The sequence below is a fragment of the Ailuropoda melanoleuca genome, chromosome 6 (genome assembly GCF_002007445.2).
Source record: "Ailuropoda melanoleuca isolate Jingjing chromosome 6, ASM200744v2, whole genome shotgun sequence".
In the NCBI taxonomy this organism is placed as follows: Eukaryota; Metazoa; Chordata; class Mammalia; order Carnivora; family Ursidae; genus Ailuropoda; species Ailuropoda melanoleuca.
In genome coordinates this window covers 111,938,731-111,957,393 of record NC_048223.1, presented here as the reverse complement: position 1 = coordinate 111,957,393, position 18,663 = coordinate 111,938,731, and the positions used below count along the sequence as shown (strand labels likewise).

Sequence of the window (18,663 nt, the reverse complement as noted above, 5' to 3'; positions counted from 1 at the left end):
ATATTTCACGTAAAGTAATAGTTCATATGTAAAATATTATATCTGTAATATTTCATATGTAATTAATGAATAAAGAACTGTCTCCAGCTTTGACCTGAGCTGTGTAGAGGGAGAGTGAGTGTTTATCCATCAGTAACCTCTCCCTGGTGCCCTAAGCCTGGGTGAGGGGTACAGACTCTACCAGCTGTCAGTAAACCCCCTCACGGCCATCAGCTCACTTAATCTAGGAGAATTTCCTGTAAGATGGATTCAGCAGGTGATCATCATCATCATATGGTGATATCAGCATCATCGGTCATCACTATCGTTGTCGTCATCACCACCATCATCTAACATGGCAGAAATGGTTCTTTGCCCAGGCATTGTGCCAGGCACTGGATTGATTTCAATCCTCACCATGTCACTTTGGTGAAGATCCCTTTACAGTTTTACCCCCGTTTTAGGGATCAGGAAATGAAGGCGTAGAGAGGGGAAGTAACATGTCCCAGGTCCCACAATTTGTGGTGGAGTCAGAATTCCAGCCCAGGCCATCTGCTTACACTCAAGTGGTTCTCCTGATTTTTCCCTTACTAGTGAGGAGGGATCTGGGGATTAGGGGGATGGAGGTGGGTGTTATGTGACCTTCCCAGGACCATGAAGTTGGTCAGTGGTGTCACTGGATCCATTACCAGGGTCTTGCTAATTCCCTGCCCCAGCCTCTTTCTTCAAGACTGCAGTGTCTAGATGTGTGAGGACAGATTCTGAAAAGGGAAGGTTTTGGTTAATTAATGGCACTGAACAGAAAGCAAGCCGTGGTCCTCAGGGAACTCTGCACTATCATTAAAGCTGCTGGCATGAGTGGTCAGGAGCCTGAGCCTCTGAGTTCTGCAGTGATACAGGTGCCATCATGGCTCCCAGGATAGGTGCTGAGGCCTCGCTCAGGTCTGGGCTCTGTTTGAGGATCGAGGGCCATGCTGCCCACACAGCACTAGTTCTGACCCTCTTCCCCAGTATGCTGGTGACTTGGCTTGAGGCTGCTAACCTCACTGTGGGCTTCCAGCTCCCCTGGAACATCTCCCATCCGTTCAGTGTGCAAAGGCTGGGTGCAGGCCTTCAGATTGCCATGGACAAGATCAACTCAGAGACAGTGGACCTCGGAAGCTTCAGCTGGGAATTCACTTATACCAACTCAACTTGCAGCATCAAGGAGTCTCACATTATTCTCACCAATCAGGTCCAGAGACAACAGATTTCTGCTCTGTTTGGCCCAGCATGCCCAGAAGCAGCAGAGGTAGAGTAGAGCCTTCTAAACACTTTGGCTGGTTTGTACTGGCAGGGTTGGTTTTAAAGGTGATGGGACAGACTCGAATAATCTCTTGGCAAGGATGACATTGCTATAAATAGTAACTATGTAGGTTTGGGTACCATCTCTTTGAGATGTAATTAGACCATGTAATTAGAACAGTTAATATTCTCTTGAAAGAAAGCCTTTCAAATCAATAATTGCTAGTTCACTCACTAACTCATAGATAGATGTTCACTAACAAACTTGTCGACTGTTTGGACATGGTGCTGTTGTGTGTAGGCTCGTACTATTCACTTGAATGTTGTCAGCCACACGACTCAGGAAAATTAAGTAGAAAATGAATGCTTTGTTTCAAGCAGAAAAACATCATTTGTTTGTGTGGTGTTCCCTTTGCTGTGTGTAATAAATTATTCAGTGACGTTGAGGGTAAACGGGAAAGAGTGAAGTATGACAGATTGCAGTAAACTGGGGCAAGCAAAGAAGACAAACAAATGACTTGTACTGTTTAGTTAATGGGATTAGCTTTGTGGAAGTCCTTGGTATCTTGTGCTCTGAGAGGTGTGGATGCAAAGGCAGAACAGCAAAGAAATTTACAGCCCTCACTCTCAAAAATACTGCGCAACTCTCATTAGTGGTTACTATCAAATGAAGTTCACATTTGAACTTAGATCTTGGTCTCTTCTGGAATTTTTCTTTTGACACATTTCTAGTTGTCCAGAGCCTACCCATTCTTCAAAGTCAAGTTCAAATGCCATGGAGTCTTTCTTCACTCCTCTACCCTCACCCTTCAGATCCCTAATTCCCCAATCAGAAGTAATTTCTTACTTCTCTTAACTCCTGTAAGTCTATTGCCTATAAATACTGAAGGGTGTATTTAACTCTGAAGCTATTTTTATATGTCTTAGCTGCTATCATAATTGATCATAAGCTCCTTTAAGATCAACGTCTCCAAAGTTGGTTGTAAATAGTAGACTCCTAATGAAAAGTATTGAGAAGTGAATAAGGAACAAATCAGTCAATAAATGCTTTCCCTGGTTATTCTTGTCCTTTGAGGCTTTGCATCCTCCAGATGGATCCAAAACATTATCATCAATATTCCAAAAGAGAGGGTCCAGTATGACCCATAGGCTTACTTAATCCCAAGTTTACATAGATACCTTATGATAGGGTTTGAGTGTAGCGTAAACTGAATTATGGAAACTTTTTGGTTCCTTTCAAGGTTATTGGCTTGCTAGCCTCAGAGTGGAATATCCCTGTGTTTGACTTTTTTGGACAAACTGCAAAACTGGAGGACAACTTCTTATATGACACCTATGTGACACTTGTGCCACCCAGGTACAAAATTGGTGATGTGCTCCAGAGAAGTCTTCAGTACCTGGGCTGGAAACACATTGGGATGTTTGGGGGTCACTCTGGGACTTCCTCCTGGGATAGAGTGGGTGAATTGTGGAAGGTTGTAGAGAATGGACTCAAATCCCATTTCACCATCACGGTCAGTGTGAAATACACCAACAATGACCCAGCCTCCCTTCAGGAGAATCTTAGAGGCATGTCATTGGCTACCAGAAGTAAGTAGGAAAGAGTCTTCTGTTGCTTATGTTTAGAGAGACAGATAAAAAAAGCAGATTGTTTGAAAAAAAAAAAGCAACTAAGAACTCTTCATTTTTCTATGGATGTAAGAAGCAGAAGGAAAAAGGGTGCAAAATTGATGATACGTAAAAGCATCACCAACAACAAGGTTTTTTTTTTTTTAATCTAACATGAAATCCCTGATGCTATAGTGTTATGATGCACAGAGTAGGTTCTGGAAGCATCTTCCAGCTGGGCTGGGTCCTTCATTTGGGTTATTGTTTAGAGCATGGGCTCTGGAGATCACCAGCCCCTGACACTACCTAGCGGTATTCTCTTGAGCAAGTACATTAACCTCCCTGTGCCTCAGATGCTGTCCCTGTGCCTCAGGTGCCGTCCCTGTGCCTCAGGCGCCATCCCTGTGCCTCAGATACCGTCCCTGTGCCTCAGATACCGTCCCTGTGAAATGAAGACCGTCATCCTCTCTACCTCATAGAATGGTGAGGATTAACTAAAGTCAGGCCTGTGAAGTGCTAAACATAACAGCTGGTCAGCATGAGATAGCAATTCTTCTTCTTGCGGTACTGGAGGCTCTCCTTTCTAGCATGAATTAGTAACTGACTCCTTTCTGTTCTTCAAATAGATTAAGCCCTTTATGGCCCTTATGGCCTTGGGACTTGGGAACTTGCTGATTCCTTGGCCTGGCGTGCTACCTGCCATTCCACCCCATCCCACCCCACCCAGCACTCTTTCTGTGGGGAGCTTCTTCTTATCCTTCCAGACTCAGCCCAGAGCCCACCTCGTCCAAGGGTCCTTTTCTGACTTCCTGATGCGGAGCTGTACCCCCCCCCACACACACACATTAGTATCAGAGCATCCTTTCCTCCTCCCTAATTAGAATCTTCCATGCTCTCTTTAATGTCTTCACTTGTATGCTGTGTGGCTGTCAGCTTCCTGAGGGGACGGGTCTTCTCTCTCGTCAACGGCTATATCCTATGCTTAGCAGGTGCCTGACACACAGTTGGGACTCAAATAAGCAGACTATCATTTACCTCATTTAAAAAATAAATCACTGCTTTGGTAGGGTGTCCTCAAAATGCATGCTGCTGTGTTTGGAGGGAAGAAAAGCGGGATGGCCTCTTCCTCCTCCCCACCCCCCGCCCCATCCAGACTCAGAGGGTCTGAATGCTGCCGATTCTGGCATCTGCGAACTCCTCCTCACTGCTGTGTGGCTGATAAGTCACAGGCCAGATCTGCTGCTCTGAGTGAATTCAATGAAGAAAGTAGGGCACAGAAGTGGCCCCCAACTTTTTTGGCTTGTACTTTGAGAGAGCCCCGCAGTGAGGACTTCGGGGCTGCAGGGCAAAAGCGGCCAGCCTGTGGGCTGTGGGCGCGTTTCAGGAAATGTCCATGCCGGGGACAGGGCAGGCATTCCCGTTTCCTCAAGCATGCTCAAGGAAAGAGAAAGTTCAGGTCTCATTTGTGGCTTCAAGCCACGCTTTCTAAAAAGCGTGTGTGTGTGTGTGTGTGTGTGTGTGTACGTGAGCATGCGCCATCGACTGACTTTGTTCCCTCTTCTTAGTTAACATCTTAATCTGCAGCTCAGAGGATGCAAAAACTATCCTGCTGCCTGCAGAGAACCTGGGACTCAGCCCAGGGGAATTCCTCTTCAGTATTGTGCAGTGGACGGACGTGGGTGCTGATAAGCCCTCAGTGACCCCCACAGTAAGAAGTAATAATTGGGGCACCTGGGTGGCTCGGTCAATTGAGTGTCTGACTCTTGGTTTTATCTCAGGTCATGATCTCAGGGTCCTGGGATCGAGCCCCACACTGGGCTCTTTGCTCAGCGGGGAGTCTGCTTGAGACTCTGTCTCTCCCTCTGCCCCTCCCCCCACTCACATTGTCTGTTGTTCACTCTCTCTCTTAAATACATAAAATCTTTAAAAAAAAAAAAAAGAAGTAACAAGTAAGGAACACTTGCTATGTGCCAGATGCATTAGCTCACTGGATACTCACTACAACCCTATCAGCCAGGCACCCTTAGGTCCTCACTTTATGATTGGGACACTGAAATGGAACAGAGAGAGCTTACCCAGAGTTCTTCTGCATAGTGAGTGAGAGGTCCTTGTTGGAGCCCCCGCTAAGGCCTGGAAAGACCAACGTAGTGGTCCCGTACAGCAATTCTTAGGTGGTTTGGTTCGTGTGGTGATGATCGGGAGGGCTGAATGTACCATGTACCTCCTCTAAGTTCCTATACGTACACATATGACTTGTACTGTTGCACTCAGTCTTCCGAGAGCCCCATGAAGCAGATATTCCAAACTCGATTTACACTATCGTGGCACTCATTTCCAACAGCCTTGGAAGGCAGACGTTATTCACATTCCAGACAAAGAACCAGAGGCTCAGATAACTAAGGTACTTTACCCAAGAGCTCAGAGGTCCCGAGTGGCATAGCTGGTCCTCCAAACTGGGTCTTTCGAACACTGGGACTGAGCCCTTTGCCCCAACAGCTCTGCCTTATCGGCAAGCCCCACCGTGAGCACTTCGTATACTGAATGAAACCCACTTTAGCTCACACCGCCCCACAGGGAGATATTTTTTATTGCCCTCATTTTATAGATGAGGAAACTGAGTCCCTGAGGGCTGAAATACCTTGCCTGAGACCATGTGACTAGTAGGAGGGAGAGCTAGTATTTGAACCCACATAGGCTGGCCTCAGTGCTGTGCATCTAACCAGCACATCCCACTCACAGGCTTCTAAAAAACGACACGTACATTTAGCTATGGACACGCTGTAGAAGTTTTACAGCAGTTATATCTTTCTAAAGTGAACTTGGTTTGTTGTATTTTATTTATTTTTTTAAAGATTTATTTATTTATTTGAGAGAGAGAGCATGAGTGAGGAGAGAGGCAACAGGACAGAATCTTCAAGCAGATTCCCCACTGAGTGGGGAGCCCAACGCAGGGCTCAATCCCATGACCCATGAGATCATGACCTGAGCCGAACCAAGAGTCAGACGCTTACCAGACTGAGCCACCCACGTGCCCCATAAAGTGAGCTTGCTTTATATAAGCATGAGCTAAAATGAAGCAACGGGGAGTAAAGAAAAATGTATAACAATGTTCTGGAGTTCTTATATCTTTTTGTCAAGAAGTATTTTGGATTGCCCAAAGTATCAGATTTCTCTGGGCAGCCAGTTGGAATTCTAAACCAGACTTCCCAAAACATCCCCTGCCTCCCTTTGTTATTGCTGGCCACTCCTTTCTCTTTGCTGCTGTCACCTCTGCCTGCAGCCAGATGAGGAGAGGCTGGGCCAGGTCTTAGTACTGGCAGGGAAGCCTTCAACCACCTCGTCATTTCCCCCCCTCCCAAGCCTCCATAATCACATTCCAACTGGCTTGCAGGGGCAGAAAGCTTAGAGAACTAAAAATATACCACACAACCTCCATGCAATTGAATTCACTCTGCTTTAAAAAAAAAAAAAAGAATAACATAAATTCATTCTATAAAATATTCCCAGTATAGGCTTAGGTGGGGAAAAAATATCAAGGTGCAGAACAGCATTACAGTGTGATACTATTTGTGTAAAATGCACACACATGTACATACACACTCCTGTGTACAGGCCTAGAATGGTTGGATACCTCTCAGCACGGACAGGACGGAGCCATCGGGATATCGGGAAAGGCCTTGTGTACTTCATGCATACAGACAGATAATGAGTGGGCGTTAATTTCATAATAGTAATAATACAGATAATGACCCTAACAAACCACTGAAGCCACAGTCCAGAAAACTGAGAATCCACCGTCCTCAATTTTTCAAGCGTTTGCCACCCATGACTAGAAGGCAAGCTTCTGCACCTCAGCTGCTTGAAACCCCAGGTAAGCTTTTCTTCTTTATGATTATTTTTTGGCTTCCATCCCACTGCTTCAGTGCTGGCTCAAAAATGTGGACCTAGTATGGCAGGCCTTCCAGAGTCCTTGTGTTTCCGAGGATAACGATGAAGAGATTCAAATTTGACATTGTCTTTAAGCAGTTCTGTTGAACAGGGGTATTTCCTACATATGGCGAAATTTACTTCATTGTGTTTTAGGACAGCTTTTGGAAGGAAGTATTGACAAATCAGAAGGTGACACGCTTCCCCGCTGTCTACCAGTCAGTGTTTCTCATAGCCCTGGACTCCTATGGAGAAGGCCCTGGAGATGAAGGCTTCGGAAACAAGTCTACCAAAGGCTGAGGGGGCCACCCTTCTTCAGCTCCATCTCCGCGGAGGAGCAGGTCTGGTGCAGGGCCTTCCTGCACAGCGCCCGGCCCCCTTCTTGGAGGATATTTGTGTTTGGCTCTGATAGTCTCCCTCTTATTTCCCCTCTGCTTGCCCCACTCCCCTAACACACACACACACACACACACACACACACACACTACATGCACACACACACACGCACACACACACGTACTTTCTCATCTTCCACCGCCCACAATAAATGGTAGTCTGATGCCATCTTATGAAATATGCACCCCAGCATCACAGAGGACAAAGGTTGCTAGGTGAAATGTCAATGGTCTTTGGAGTTAGAGACCTGGCCTCCCATTCCAGTTCTGTTATTTACTAAGTGCGGGCCTTGAGGAGGGAATTGCTTAACCTCCCCACACATCTGTCTCTTCACCTGAAAAATGAGATTCCTGAGGACATCTGCCACTGGGCTGTGGTTTTGAGTATCTAATAATCCAGTGCATAGAAGTAGCAAAAGAGGGACCAGCAAACTCAGACCACGCCAATTCCCTCTCCTGGCAGGATGCCAGGACCAGGAACCAGATGGAGGGATCAGAGATGTGGAGCTAGGACAGGTCAAGGCAAGCAGAGGGAGAAGACAGTCAGGAGAGAGATCGGTAGCCAGTGGTGATCCCTGTGTGGGATGGCGGGGCCAATGTCTGATCCCCACAGAGAATTTTTTACAGAGCCCCCATTGCCTGAGCCGGAGACACTCCAGGGTAGGGCTGAGCACACCTGGAACGTGATGATGGGTCACTGATGACACAGGTTTCCATTAGGAACAAGGTGGCCCATTGTGGATCCTAACACATAAGATGATCAACCAATAAATATCCGGGGAGTCATCTACTAAGTGTTAGCTCTGTATCAGGTTCTATGGGGAAGACAGTGCCTAGTCCTTAGTAGGCATTTGTATTTTTGTTGACTGAATGAATAGAAGAGAACAGATACTGAAGACCTACTATGTGCTTGGCAGTGCGAATGGTAGTACACCTTTGTACCTCATTTAACTATCATACTCACTGTGACAGTGGCTTTCTCCTCCTTTTGTGAATAAGTTAGGTGAGACTCAGAGAGATTCAGAGAGGCTATGGAACTCACAGCACCTCTCCCAGCCAGTAAAGCAGCCCGGCCAGCCTGGCTCCAAACTCTGCCCTCTTCCAATTAAACCATACTCTCTCCCACGCAGGGCGTAAAGAGGTACTCCTAAATCACGTGATCTAATTGGGACACTGAGGCCCGGGCAGGTGGGGGGGCCCTCCTCCCCCTGGGGACTGAGGGAGACCAGGCGTGGGTGAGGTGGTGAAGAGGCTGGAGAGTGAGCGCTCCCTGCCTTCGCCTCCCTCGCTGAAGGTGAGCCCGTACGCGGCCTACATCCTGCGCTACGCACAGCCGGCCAGGGCCGAGGCCGGGTGAGAGTGCCCGCCGCATGGTGAGTGGCTTGCCCATGGCCGGCTCTCTCAGCTCGGGCCTGCTGCACCTGCCGGTGGGGCCTTGACATGCTGGGCGCATGGCTCGAGGCCTGCCTCCCTGAGTCATGGGATCCCTCCGAGGGAGACCCGTCCTCCCCAGGGGCTGGTGGAGGTTCAGTCCCCCAGCTACCAGGGGCCACTCTTCTGCTCTGTCCAGAAGGCTGCCGGGACCAGTGGAAGGGGCATCTGGGGCACATGACCCCCTGGCCACCACTGCAGAATATCCCTCCCACAGCTCCTTTCGAACCGATTCTGTCAAGAATAAAATTCAAGGCTGTGAGGTCACGGCCAGGATCCTTCCCATCCTGCGCCCTGATGGGGGTGCTGGGCCTGATTCAAGACTATGGACCTTTAACGGTGGGTCCCCCCAACTCTGGCTTTCCTCCTGTGGGGAGGATAGGCTTGGCAGTGAACCACCCTGCGTGCTGACCAACCACTACCACCTTTCTAGACTCCAATTTTCTCATTTCTAAGACAGAGATCCTACCTCCTGCCACAGAGAGTAATCACCGCCAGAACTGTTGGCGGGCTTACCTTACACCAAGCTGGGTGCCAAGAGCTTCTGCAGGCTATCTTGTTTAATCCTCCCATAACCCATGAGGCAGTACTATTACTATCTGGATTATATTATCCAGGTGAGTAAACCCAGGGCAGAAAGGTTATGTCCTTGCCCTAGGCGACAAGGTCATTAGAAGGTGGAGCCAGAAATCATACTAAGGTCTGCCTTTGTCTAGGGGCTCAGGTTCTCACTGTTGGGTTAACACTGAGATGTAGTTGAGACATAATAGGTGCTTTGCACGTAGTATGTGCTCATTAAATGCTAGCTCTTTGTGGTTTCTTTGGCTTATCACTCACTTAATAAATCACAGCCTAAACTTTGTCCTGAGGCTTAAAGAGGACAACCAAGGCCTACTGTTTGGAATTTTCACAGACTCAGTTCATGTACGCTCTATCAACTCCTTTTCTAAGTGGAAATATTAACTGGCTTCCTTCCCTCCTTTTCCTTATGACCATGAAGTATTTGCTTTAAAAAAAAAAGGAGGTGGGGGGGGAGTTAGGGAGGGGTTGTGTGTCTTTCTGCTCCTGTTTTATCCCTTTTGCCAGGTCAGTTTATTTCCTCTTTCCTGCCCTTTTAGAAATTCCTAATGCTAGAATTAGGAGAGGGTGTGAGGGCCAGCATGAGAGAGCCCAGGGCATGTCCCCTGGGGTTCTGGGGTGCTGGGCTTTCAAGGACTCAAGGCTGGATGCCCCTTCCAAACTGGCTTCTGTTCTCTTCTGTGCCAGAGGACTGGCCCTTGACAGAGTCAAGATACAAGTCTCTCCTTCTTGTATTCATTTCTGCCACAAAGGGACCCTTCCATGAGTTAGATCATCTGCAGGTGAATTTGGAGAGTCTAGGTGAGGTGCTGAAATCAGATGGGTCACCAAATGTTTTTCTTTTTTAAAATATTTTAATTTATTTATTTGAGAGAGCGAGAGAGAGCACAAGCGGGGTGAGGGGCAGAGGGAGAAGCAGGCTCTCCACTGAGCAGGGAGTCCGACATGGGGCGCGATCCCAGGACTCCGGGATCAGGACCTGGGCTGAAGGTAGATGCTTCACTGACTGAGCCACCCAGGCGCCCCCCCTGCCCCCGCCAAATATTCAATTAAGAGACCAAGGTCTACTTCTTGCAAATGACATGCATGTTTTATTCGCCCCTGCTATGTCTAATGTAGAGACCGAGTAAAATCAACCAAATGGGCCCTGACTTTTAATTGTCTTTTTTTTTTTTTAAAGACCCCTGAGGAATGTCTCCACGATTCGTCGGCCCCATCGCTCCTTTCCTGAAGACAGACCCAGCTGCGGATTTTCTAATGAGCTCTGTGAACCCACACCTGCTTCTACAGGTCAGTGCAGGTGCTCCGAGAAGGCAGCAGGTGGGGATTCTCCACGGGAGGGTGTCTCAAGAGCAGTGGCGCTTCTGACATTTTGGGCAGGATGCTTTTTGTGTGGGGATATGTCCCGTGCACTGTGGGCCTCAGCAGCGTCCCGGGCCTCCCCCCATTACACGCCAGCAACACCGTCTAGATGCAGCGCCCAAATCCCCAGCATCGCCTGCCTCCCCTGTGGAGAACCTCAGCTCTGAGGAAACCTGGCTCCTGGGATGTGAGTCTCAGGGACTTCATTTCTAAGGAGTTAGAAAGAGTCTGAACAGGGGAGTGTTGCCTGGTGTTTCGGAGCCCAGCCCTGGAGTTAGATGGATCATAACTGAGAGCCACTCTAAGGAGAGCACATAGTAAATGTTCAGTAGAAGTGGTACTCATCACCCTTCTCTACAATAGATGTTTCTATACAAAGGGGCAGGTGAGTGTAGTTGCCATGGGAACTGGAGGGGAGGCCAGAAAAGAATCCTTGGAAGAGACAAGTCTGAGTGGACCCAGTATATCCCAGCTTGGGTCCATACGTTTGAGGCATCTGCCTGGCAGGACCAGCCAGGACCCCGGGTGTGCTCACTTCGGTTCTTCAGCAGGCTGTAGTAATGACATGTCTCTGCCCCCCAGGGGTGACTGCTGTGATCCTCACAATGGCCCTCCTGGTTACTGTCTTGGGAACTGTGACAGGTCTGATTTTAAAGATGCAGAGTGGAAAATTGCAAAAGCAAAATAAAGACATTTGGTGGCAAATCAATTATGATGACATCACCATTCTGCCCCAGAATGAGGTAAGGCCACACCTGGCCCGGATATCCATTTCTTGCTCGCTGCTAGTGATTTGTAGAAGGGACCTCATCGAGGAGTTTCTGAAAGCTGAAGCCAACTTATTTATAAAGTGAGTGTTTAACAGAGTCTTGAGCCCCACATTCTGCTTCTGGGCCTCCCACTTCTTCCTTGATGAATATCTTTGGTGGACATCACTTTTGGGCCTCAGTTTCTCAATACTTAAAAATGATCAGATGGTCTCGAAGGTTCCCTTCAGCTCTATTACCCTGTGGGTGTAAGATCCCGTATATTCTGTTCAAACATTAAATCTGTCTCCTGGGCAGCATTTGATTTTAAAACCACATTAACTCTTTTGATCTACTGAGGATGAAGACAGTTAAGATTTATTTGCTCAATACACACATATTAGACATCGACTGCAGACCAAACATAGTGAAACGCGTGGCAATATACCACAAATGATGTCATCTGAGGGAGGCAAGTGCTCTGAGAGGCGTCTGTCTACACCTCTGAGACAGAGGCCCCACAAATGGGAGTAAATGTCTCAGCAACGTGAAGGCTTCAGAAAGGAGGTGACATTTAGGAAGAGTGGTTTGCTGGTGGTGGCCAGGAAAGAAGTAACACAGGGTGTGCCAAGATGTGGGGTACTCAAGGCTGGGAGGCTTGGCACACATTTAATAAGCATAATGTTATTTGAGAAGTATATGACATTTACATAATTTCAAAAAATACTGCTATGACCATCTCTTATGACTTAGCATATTTTCGCTTGGAATTCTGAAATGTCTTCTTTTCTTTCCTTTTTTCTTTTTCTCTGTTTTTGTTATTAGTATAAAGCAGTGCAATCTTTGCAAGCGTACACCGATTATTCCGAAGCATTTATTGCCCTCCTGGAAATGTTAGTGAGAAATGTTCTGTACAGAAGAAAGATAGATTTGGGTTTTTGTAGTTTAAGAAGAGCTCCTTGTTCCTGGGGGTGGGGGGGCAATTTTACCTTCATCTCAATTTATTAAAAACATACAAGGGCAATGCATTTTATTGTAAAGATCAGTCGGTTTAGAATTTCAGATAGTCCTCGCTCAGGAGCACATGCTGCTCGAGATATTAGGGGAATAACAAGAATCTATGACTTGAACAGATGTATGAATCTTAAATGGTTCAAAGCAAAAGGAAGGTGTTCTAGAATGTTGTTGCTTGTTTAAAAAAAAAAAAGGCACTGAAGTTAGACCAAAGTATACAGGTTCGTTCTCACGGACGTTTAGGTTGACTGTAAAGAGGAGGAATACATTATGGGTCAAAATCAAACATTTCTCTCATGTTACATATATGTCGTTCCTGTTATATTGGCTTTATTTTCAAAAATGTCATTTTTAGGAGTCGTTTCTTTTTATTGGCATCTTTACATATGCTACTCATTCAATAACTGAGTTAGGACTTTCAAAAAAAAGGGGACTTGGAGGTACCAAAGTCAAGGAGGCTTCAACATGTGAAGACCAGATCAGGATTCATTAGCAAGTCATTTTCAAATGTCCCCCGGGATTCTGGGGCTCACTGGTCTGGTCAGCGGGTGGTGGGGGGGTGTGAACGATAGATTGAGGGTGGAGGTGTGACGGAGAAGAACCCTGAGCCTCCTTCTTCCCTCTTCAACCGAAGCAGCTCGGTTCTGTCCTACCTGATTCCTGCATCAGGGTTCCAGGTAAGATTCTCCTTGAAAAACAGGATTCCTCTGTGTTAAACACATTCTCTAGGTGTTGGGGAGGCACAGGGGGTAGGAGATAGAGTGGTCATGAGGTTAGATGCTTATTTAGAAAGAGGATTCTGGCATCAGGTGACACAGCTCATTAAGGGCCAGAGCCAGAACTTGAATTTGGGCAGTCTGACCCCAGAGCCTGAGCCACAACACCGTCCGTGGTGGTACAGACACAAGAGGGACGTATGTCACAGCAGAGCACTCACACTTTGGGTCAGAGGATTGGGATTGGAGTCCTGACTCTCCCATTTATTAACCCTGGCATTCATCCTCCTCACCTATAACAGGCACAGTCTCTTCGGTAGTTGGTCAAGCTACTGAGATCAATGGAATTGCTTCCTGTCTTACAGCCATCCCAGAGAGGCACACCTGTGTCGAGAGGGGACAACCGTCATTCATCTAGTGTGATGATTTCTGGGGACGCCAGTTCCTTTGTCAAGAGCCAGCCAGGGGAAGAGCTCTTTTATGCCCCTGTAGGGCTTTACCAGGTACTCCTGAGGGCAAAGTGGCTGCCTGTAGGTCCTAGCATGTGTCTCTGTCCCATTCTCTGCATGTCCTTTCGGTCAGGCAGGGAATTGTGAATAGGGGGACACTCCAGGTAAGAGCCAAGGTAGTCCTGTGACTCCAGACTGGTGCTTCTCAAACTTTAACGTGGGTATGCAACACTGGGGGCTCTTGTTAAAAAGCAGACGCTGGTCGAGTAGGTCTGGGGTGGGGCCTGAGATTCTGCATTTTCCTGAACAAGCTCCTAGGTGATTCCTATTCTGCTTTCTAGATTACACTCAGCTCTGTCCAAAGGAACTTTCTATGAAGATGAAAATATTCCAAATCTGCATGGTCCAGTATGGTACCATTAGAACACTATGAAACATTAGTGTGTTGGGGAACTAATTTTAAATATTATATAATTTTAATTAATTTTCATTAATTTAGCCTCGTGTGGCTAATGACTCCCTCTAGGACCCTGTTGTCCTAGAGCATGGATCACTGCATCCTTGGTATTTCAGCGCTGAGGAATCAGGTGTGGGCAATGGTGTTGCTGTGGTACAAGGCCTGGTAGTTGTTGAAGCCAGTGGCATAACCCCTGCCTGCCTCTCCCAGCCTTTCTCCAGCACCCCAGCCCATTATGGCTGCCTGTGCTTAGCACTCCTTTAGAAACTCAAGTCCCCTGGGTGAAAAATATGTGAAGAAAAAAAACCGAATATTTATTCTTTGAATAGGAATTCCCGGAGAGTAGAGGCCAAAAGCTCCAAGCAAGGGAAGACTCGTTCTTTGTCCTAAACTGGATTTGACAAAGATTGGAGCCGACGCTTTCCTTATGCAGCTGAACTTATTTTTCTAAACGTTTACTTGGGTTTTCCAATGACAAAAACCATCGTGGATATCATCACCCATCAAACCCTAAGGACCTTTATTCATACAAAACTGTATTTCTGGGAAAAAGATTTTATTTCTTTATTTGACAGAGAGAGAGCACAAGCAGGGGGAGTGGCAGGCAGAGGGAGAAGCAGACTCCCTGCTGAGCAGGGAGCCTGAGGTAGGGCTGGATCCCAGGACCCTGGGATCATGACCTGAGCCGAAGGCGGATGCTTAACGGACTGAGCCACCCAGGCGCCCCACAGAACTGTATATTATGGTCAAGAAGCCATTTAGAGACAGCAGCCAACAATCCACAGTGTACATTTATTGGTTAAGCCTCCTGAAATATTTGCTCTCCTCGCCCTCAAACCCTGGGGTCCCCACCTCTGTTGCCCTTACCATCGTGTCCAAACTCTTTAACACAGGCTGAAGGCTTTCTGCTGCCTAGTCTCAAGCTACTTTCAGAAAAAAATTGTTTTTCCTGGCCTAAATCCTGTGCTCATCCAATGCGTCTTGCTGCTTAGGCCATGTGTGTTTTGTCCTCAGACGGTGCCATACCTGCTGCCGCTGCCCCCTCCATCTGGCACCTTCTTGCCCTTCAGGGTTCAGCTTAAGCATTACCTCTTCCAAGGACCCTCTCCTCCATCCCACAGGGGGCCCTGCATCCGTGGAAGCCCCATCACAGTCCTGAGTCCTTTGCAACTAACCCCACACTAAAACTGGCAGATCTTGGTTGACATTTAAGTCACGTCGAGGCTTACCTTCTCTTGCGTCCAGATTCTCCCTCTTCATCTACACCAATTTTTCCAGGTTGTCCTATGATTTGTGGTGAGTGACGGGCCCTCTAAAAGCAAACCCAACAGGTAACAACAGACAAGACGATACGCTACAGACTGAAACTTGATCGGTGCCCAGCTTCGAGTTCACAGTGTTACATGTTTTAACTGACTGAACCCTCGAAAGAACCCTGTAAGATAGGTTTTATTTTTAATCTCCATGGTACAGAGGAGGAAATGGAAGCTTAGAGAAGCGAAATCCCTTGTTCAAGATGACATAGGCTGTAAGTAGTAGCAATGGGCTTGAACCAGGTCTCTGATTCCAGGCTTACATTTAAGACCTCAGCTCACTGTTCCTCTGAGTGCACATGGGATGTTATTGTATAATAGAAACAGAGCAGTCTTAGAGTCAGATGCTCAAATTCTGGCTGTACTACCTACAAATGTGTGACCTTGGACAAGTCAACCTCAGTGATCTCATCTGGAAACAGGCTAATCACACCCGCCTTGCAGGACTGTGTCGTCTGTTAAAAGAGATCTCATGTGTTGAGTGACTAGCTGAGCGCCTACACGAATGGAGCCCAGTGCCGCCCTAGGGCTGATGTGGGCAGCGAGGAGCTTGATGGTCCCACTCGTCAGTGGGTTTCTTGCCAGTTTTCCTGCTTCCCTTCCTAGTCTTTTCTGAGAGGAGTGTTTTCTGGATCAACCTAGATTAAGAACACCCCAGTTCGTCTCTGGTTCCAGGGAAACCATGTGGCCGTCTGCAATGCTGGTGACCAAGCAAAAGCCTGGGTCAGGAAGCCATCTGTGCTGCAGGAAATCCGGCTGGTGAGGCCCCTGCCCTTGGAAGAGAGAAAGTAGTGCTGTTTCAGGCTCTCTGCTGCCAGCTCCCGGTTCCCACTGGGAACGCTCCAGCCCAAAGGATCAATGGCGGGAAGCTGCTTCCTTTACATTGGCCCACTATCTCTGTCCCCTGACAACCCAGACATTAGGCTTCAGATCCTTTAGCCTGACCCAGGCACCTGAAATCTGGGACCCCTTCCGGCCTTGCTCCTTCTCCTTAATTCTTCTGGTCTTAATTCTATCTCTCCATCCTCTGTGTCTCTACCTCTCTGCTGCTACCTTCCTCGAACCTGGTCCTTGGATGGAGTCAGAGTCATGGGGTCTCATCTTACTCAAGACCTATGACCTGGCATGGCCCCCACTCACTGGCATTGACAGCCAAGACCATCAGGAAGCAGGGCCAGGTCTGTTTACTGTGACGTGGTATTAGGTTAGACTTTGATCAGTCCTCTGGTTTCTTTGCTAGAGGCAGACTGCCCGGATATACCTCCCAGCTCTGCCACTAATAAGCTGTATGATCTCCAACACATTATTTTACTGTCTGAGAATCAGTTTCCTCATCTTTAAAATGGGAGCAGCCATAGTTCTTCTTTCACCTTTTCTTTGTGTGAGACTTAGCTGCAAGTGTGTCAAGCACAGAGCAGAGTTCCTGGCACAGAAGACATACTGTAATCACCAGCTATGGTTATTATTTTCAGGTGTATGAGTTAAGGCACGAAAACATTGTCCCCTTCTTCGGTGTTTGCACAGAACCACCCAACATCTGCATTGTCACCCAGTATTGCGAGACAGGGAGCCTTAAGGTAAGCGAACCAGCACATCTAAACTCAGGATGGATTAGCAGCAGCTTCTAAAGAACTTTATTGATGTTTTGCCCTTCATCCAAGAACAGTTCCTCTCTGGTCTAATTGCAAGACCTGAATTATCCTGTTGGGCCACCAACAGCGGATACGATTAGCAGTGGAATTGCCAACAGTCTGGTTTCCTTGGTTCTGGGTGGAAATTGTCTGAGCGTGTTATCATCTCTTAGGACATTATAGCCACTCCCGAATTATGTTTCTGGGCTCATCTTACTCATGGTATGGGACCATTAGCTTTACGTTGGGAACAAGGAAGTATTTAAAAGACTCCATGGTGTAACTTTCTCAGCATTGAATAAGGTTATGGTATCTCCTGGGAAGTTTCCAGTACTGGCTGTAATGTATCGGGTTGTCGTAGTCCTGGTCAGAATCATCCACTGTATTAGCAAATCCATTCAACAGTGGAACAATGCGAAGCTCCCTGTGCTTCCGGTGGAGTCACTGGTGATAATTCGAATAACGGTGTTTTTCAGGATGTTTTGAGAAACTCAGATCATGAGCTGGGTTGGATATTCAAACTCTCATTTGCATGTGACATAGTCAATGTAAGTATCATGCAAAACTTATTTAAAGAACAAATACCAGTGTTTTTGAGTTATTCTGTGTCTTGGGTTAAACTGAACTATAATCTTTCCTGAGAATTCTGATCTTCCTCAGATCTCAAACAAAATGATTCCACTTCTAAAATTCACCACTTCCATCAGATTTTTCATTCTTTTCTCCTTCCCTGATCTCAAGTAAATAGTGAGAACTATTTTAGACTAGAGTTGAAAGGGATGCTAGGTTTATCCAGTCAGGTAGGGGCAGGGTATTTACACTTCAGGCTAGAACTTTTTACCCCAAAGAAAAGCTGATTACTAGACCATGAAGCAAGCTGGGGAGGAGGATTCCTAACATCCCTTCCTTCTGCCTAGTTTTTGAGTCCTTTCCCCAGAAAACGGCCACAAAGCTGTTGACCTAAGAGGTGGGCTAAGAATGGAGACCGGAGGAGGTGTACAAGCAGGCAGAGTTTTTATTTTGGGCAAAGAGGGCTGTGGTGTCTGCAAAAAAGATTAATAATAACAATAGTAGTAGCTAAAACATATTTAGTGCTTATTTTCGCCTACCTTCTATCACTTTGTATATATTAACTTATTTAATTCTCATAACAAAATATAAGGTAAGTCTATCATTCTATCCATTTCACAGATGGAAGGTGAGTAGTGGGGCCATGTCAGTGTGGGCCAGCATCCTGAGGGTGTCCTCCTCACCCTGGGCTACAAACCAGCCGCTCTTTGTAAGCTCACTGTGCCTACTTTCACCATCAGTGGGGACCACACCAATGACGTGGGAGTGGGTCTTGGTGAGGAAGTCCCTCAGTCTGACACATGGGCAGCAAGGCAGGGGTGGTCATCATCTGTCAATCAACAGTCCATTCATCAACCAACAGACTCCTCTGGGAAAGACATGGCCTGGGTGTTGGGAGGGACACAGGGTGAGACATGAACTCTGTCCTCCTGTAGTTGAGGGCTGGTGGCTCTTGGAGTGACTTTGGTAAGTTGCTTCCCCTAGCTGGACCTCGGCCTCCAAGTGGGTTTAAGAGATGAGGTTGGCCCGCTTGGTATCAAAGAGCTTTCTTTTTTTCTCTAGGATCTAACTGCTCTTTACTCCTGAGAAGTTGTCGTACTTGTGAAACTTTGGTATCTTAGGCTTTAGTGGGAAACCAGCATATGGTCGTTACCAAGGAAGGCAGACGACGGGAGCCTCCCGTGGTGGGTCCTCTCAGATGA

General features: G+C 47.1%; 1 protein-coding gene and 1 long non-coding RNA gene across 2 annotated transcripts in view; both read left to right on the top strand.

Moving 5' to 3' along the window:
- Positions 1-666: 666 nt before the first annotated feature.
- LOC100472992 (guanylate cyclase 2G-like) overlaps positions 667-18,663 on the top strand; it is a 35,708-nt gene continuing 17,711 nt past the window's right edge. Inside the window, 12 exon segments of the mRNA XM_034663623.1 lie at positions 667-1,270; positions 2,505-2,853; positions 4,437-4,579; positions 8,488-8,546; positions 10,384-10,493; positions 11,148-11,308; positions 12,137-12,208; positions 12,898-13,002; positions 13,407-13,544; positions 15,903-16,019; positions 16,733-16,837; positions 17,368-17,439. Coding sequence (XP_034519514.1) covers positions 887-1,270; positions 2,505-2,853; positions 4,437-4,579; positions 8,488-8,546; positions 10,384-10,493; positions 11,148-11,308; positions 12,137-12,208; positions 12,898-13,002; positions 13,407-13,544; positions 15,903-16,019; positions 16,733-16,837; positions 17,368-17,439 — 1,815 coding nt within the window. The 5' untranslated portion in view covers positions 667-886.
- On the top strand, positions 6,963-13,497 carry LOC117802750. The gene is made up of 4 exons (XR_004626265.1): positions 6,963-7,139; positions 10,384-10,493; positions 11,148-11,308; positions 13,407-13,497. It is a non-coding gene; the product is annotated as an uncharacterized LOC117802750 (long non-coding RNA).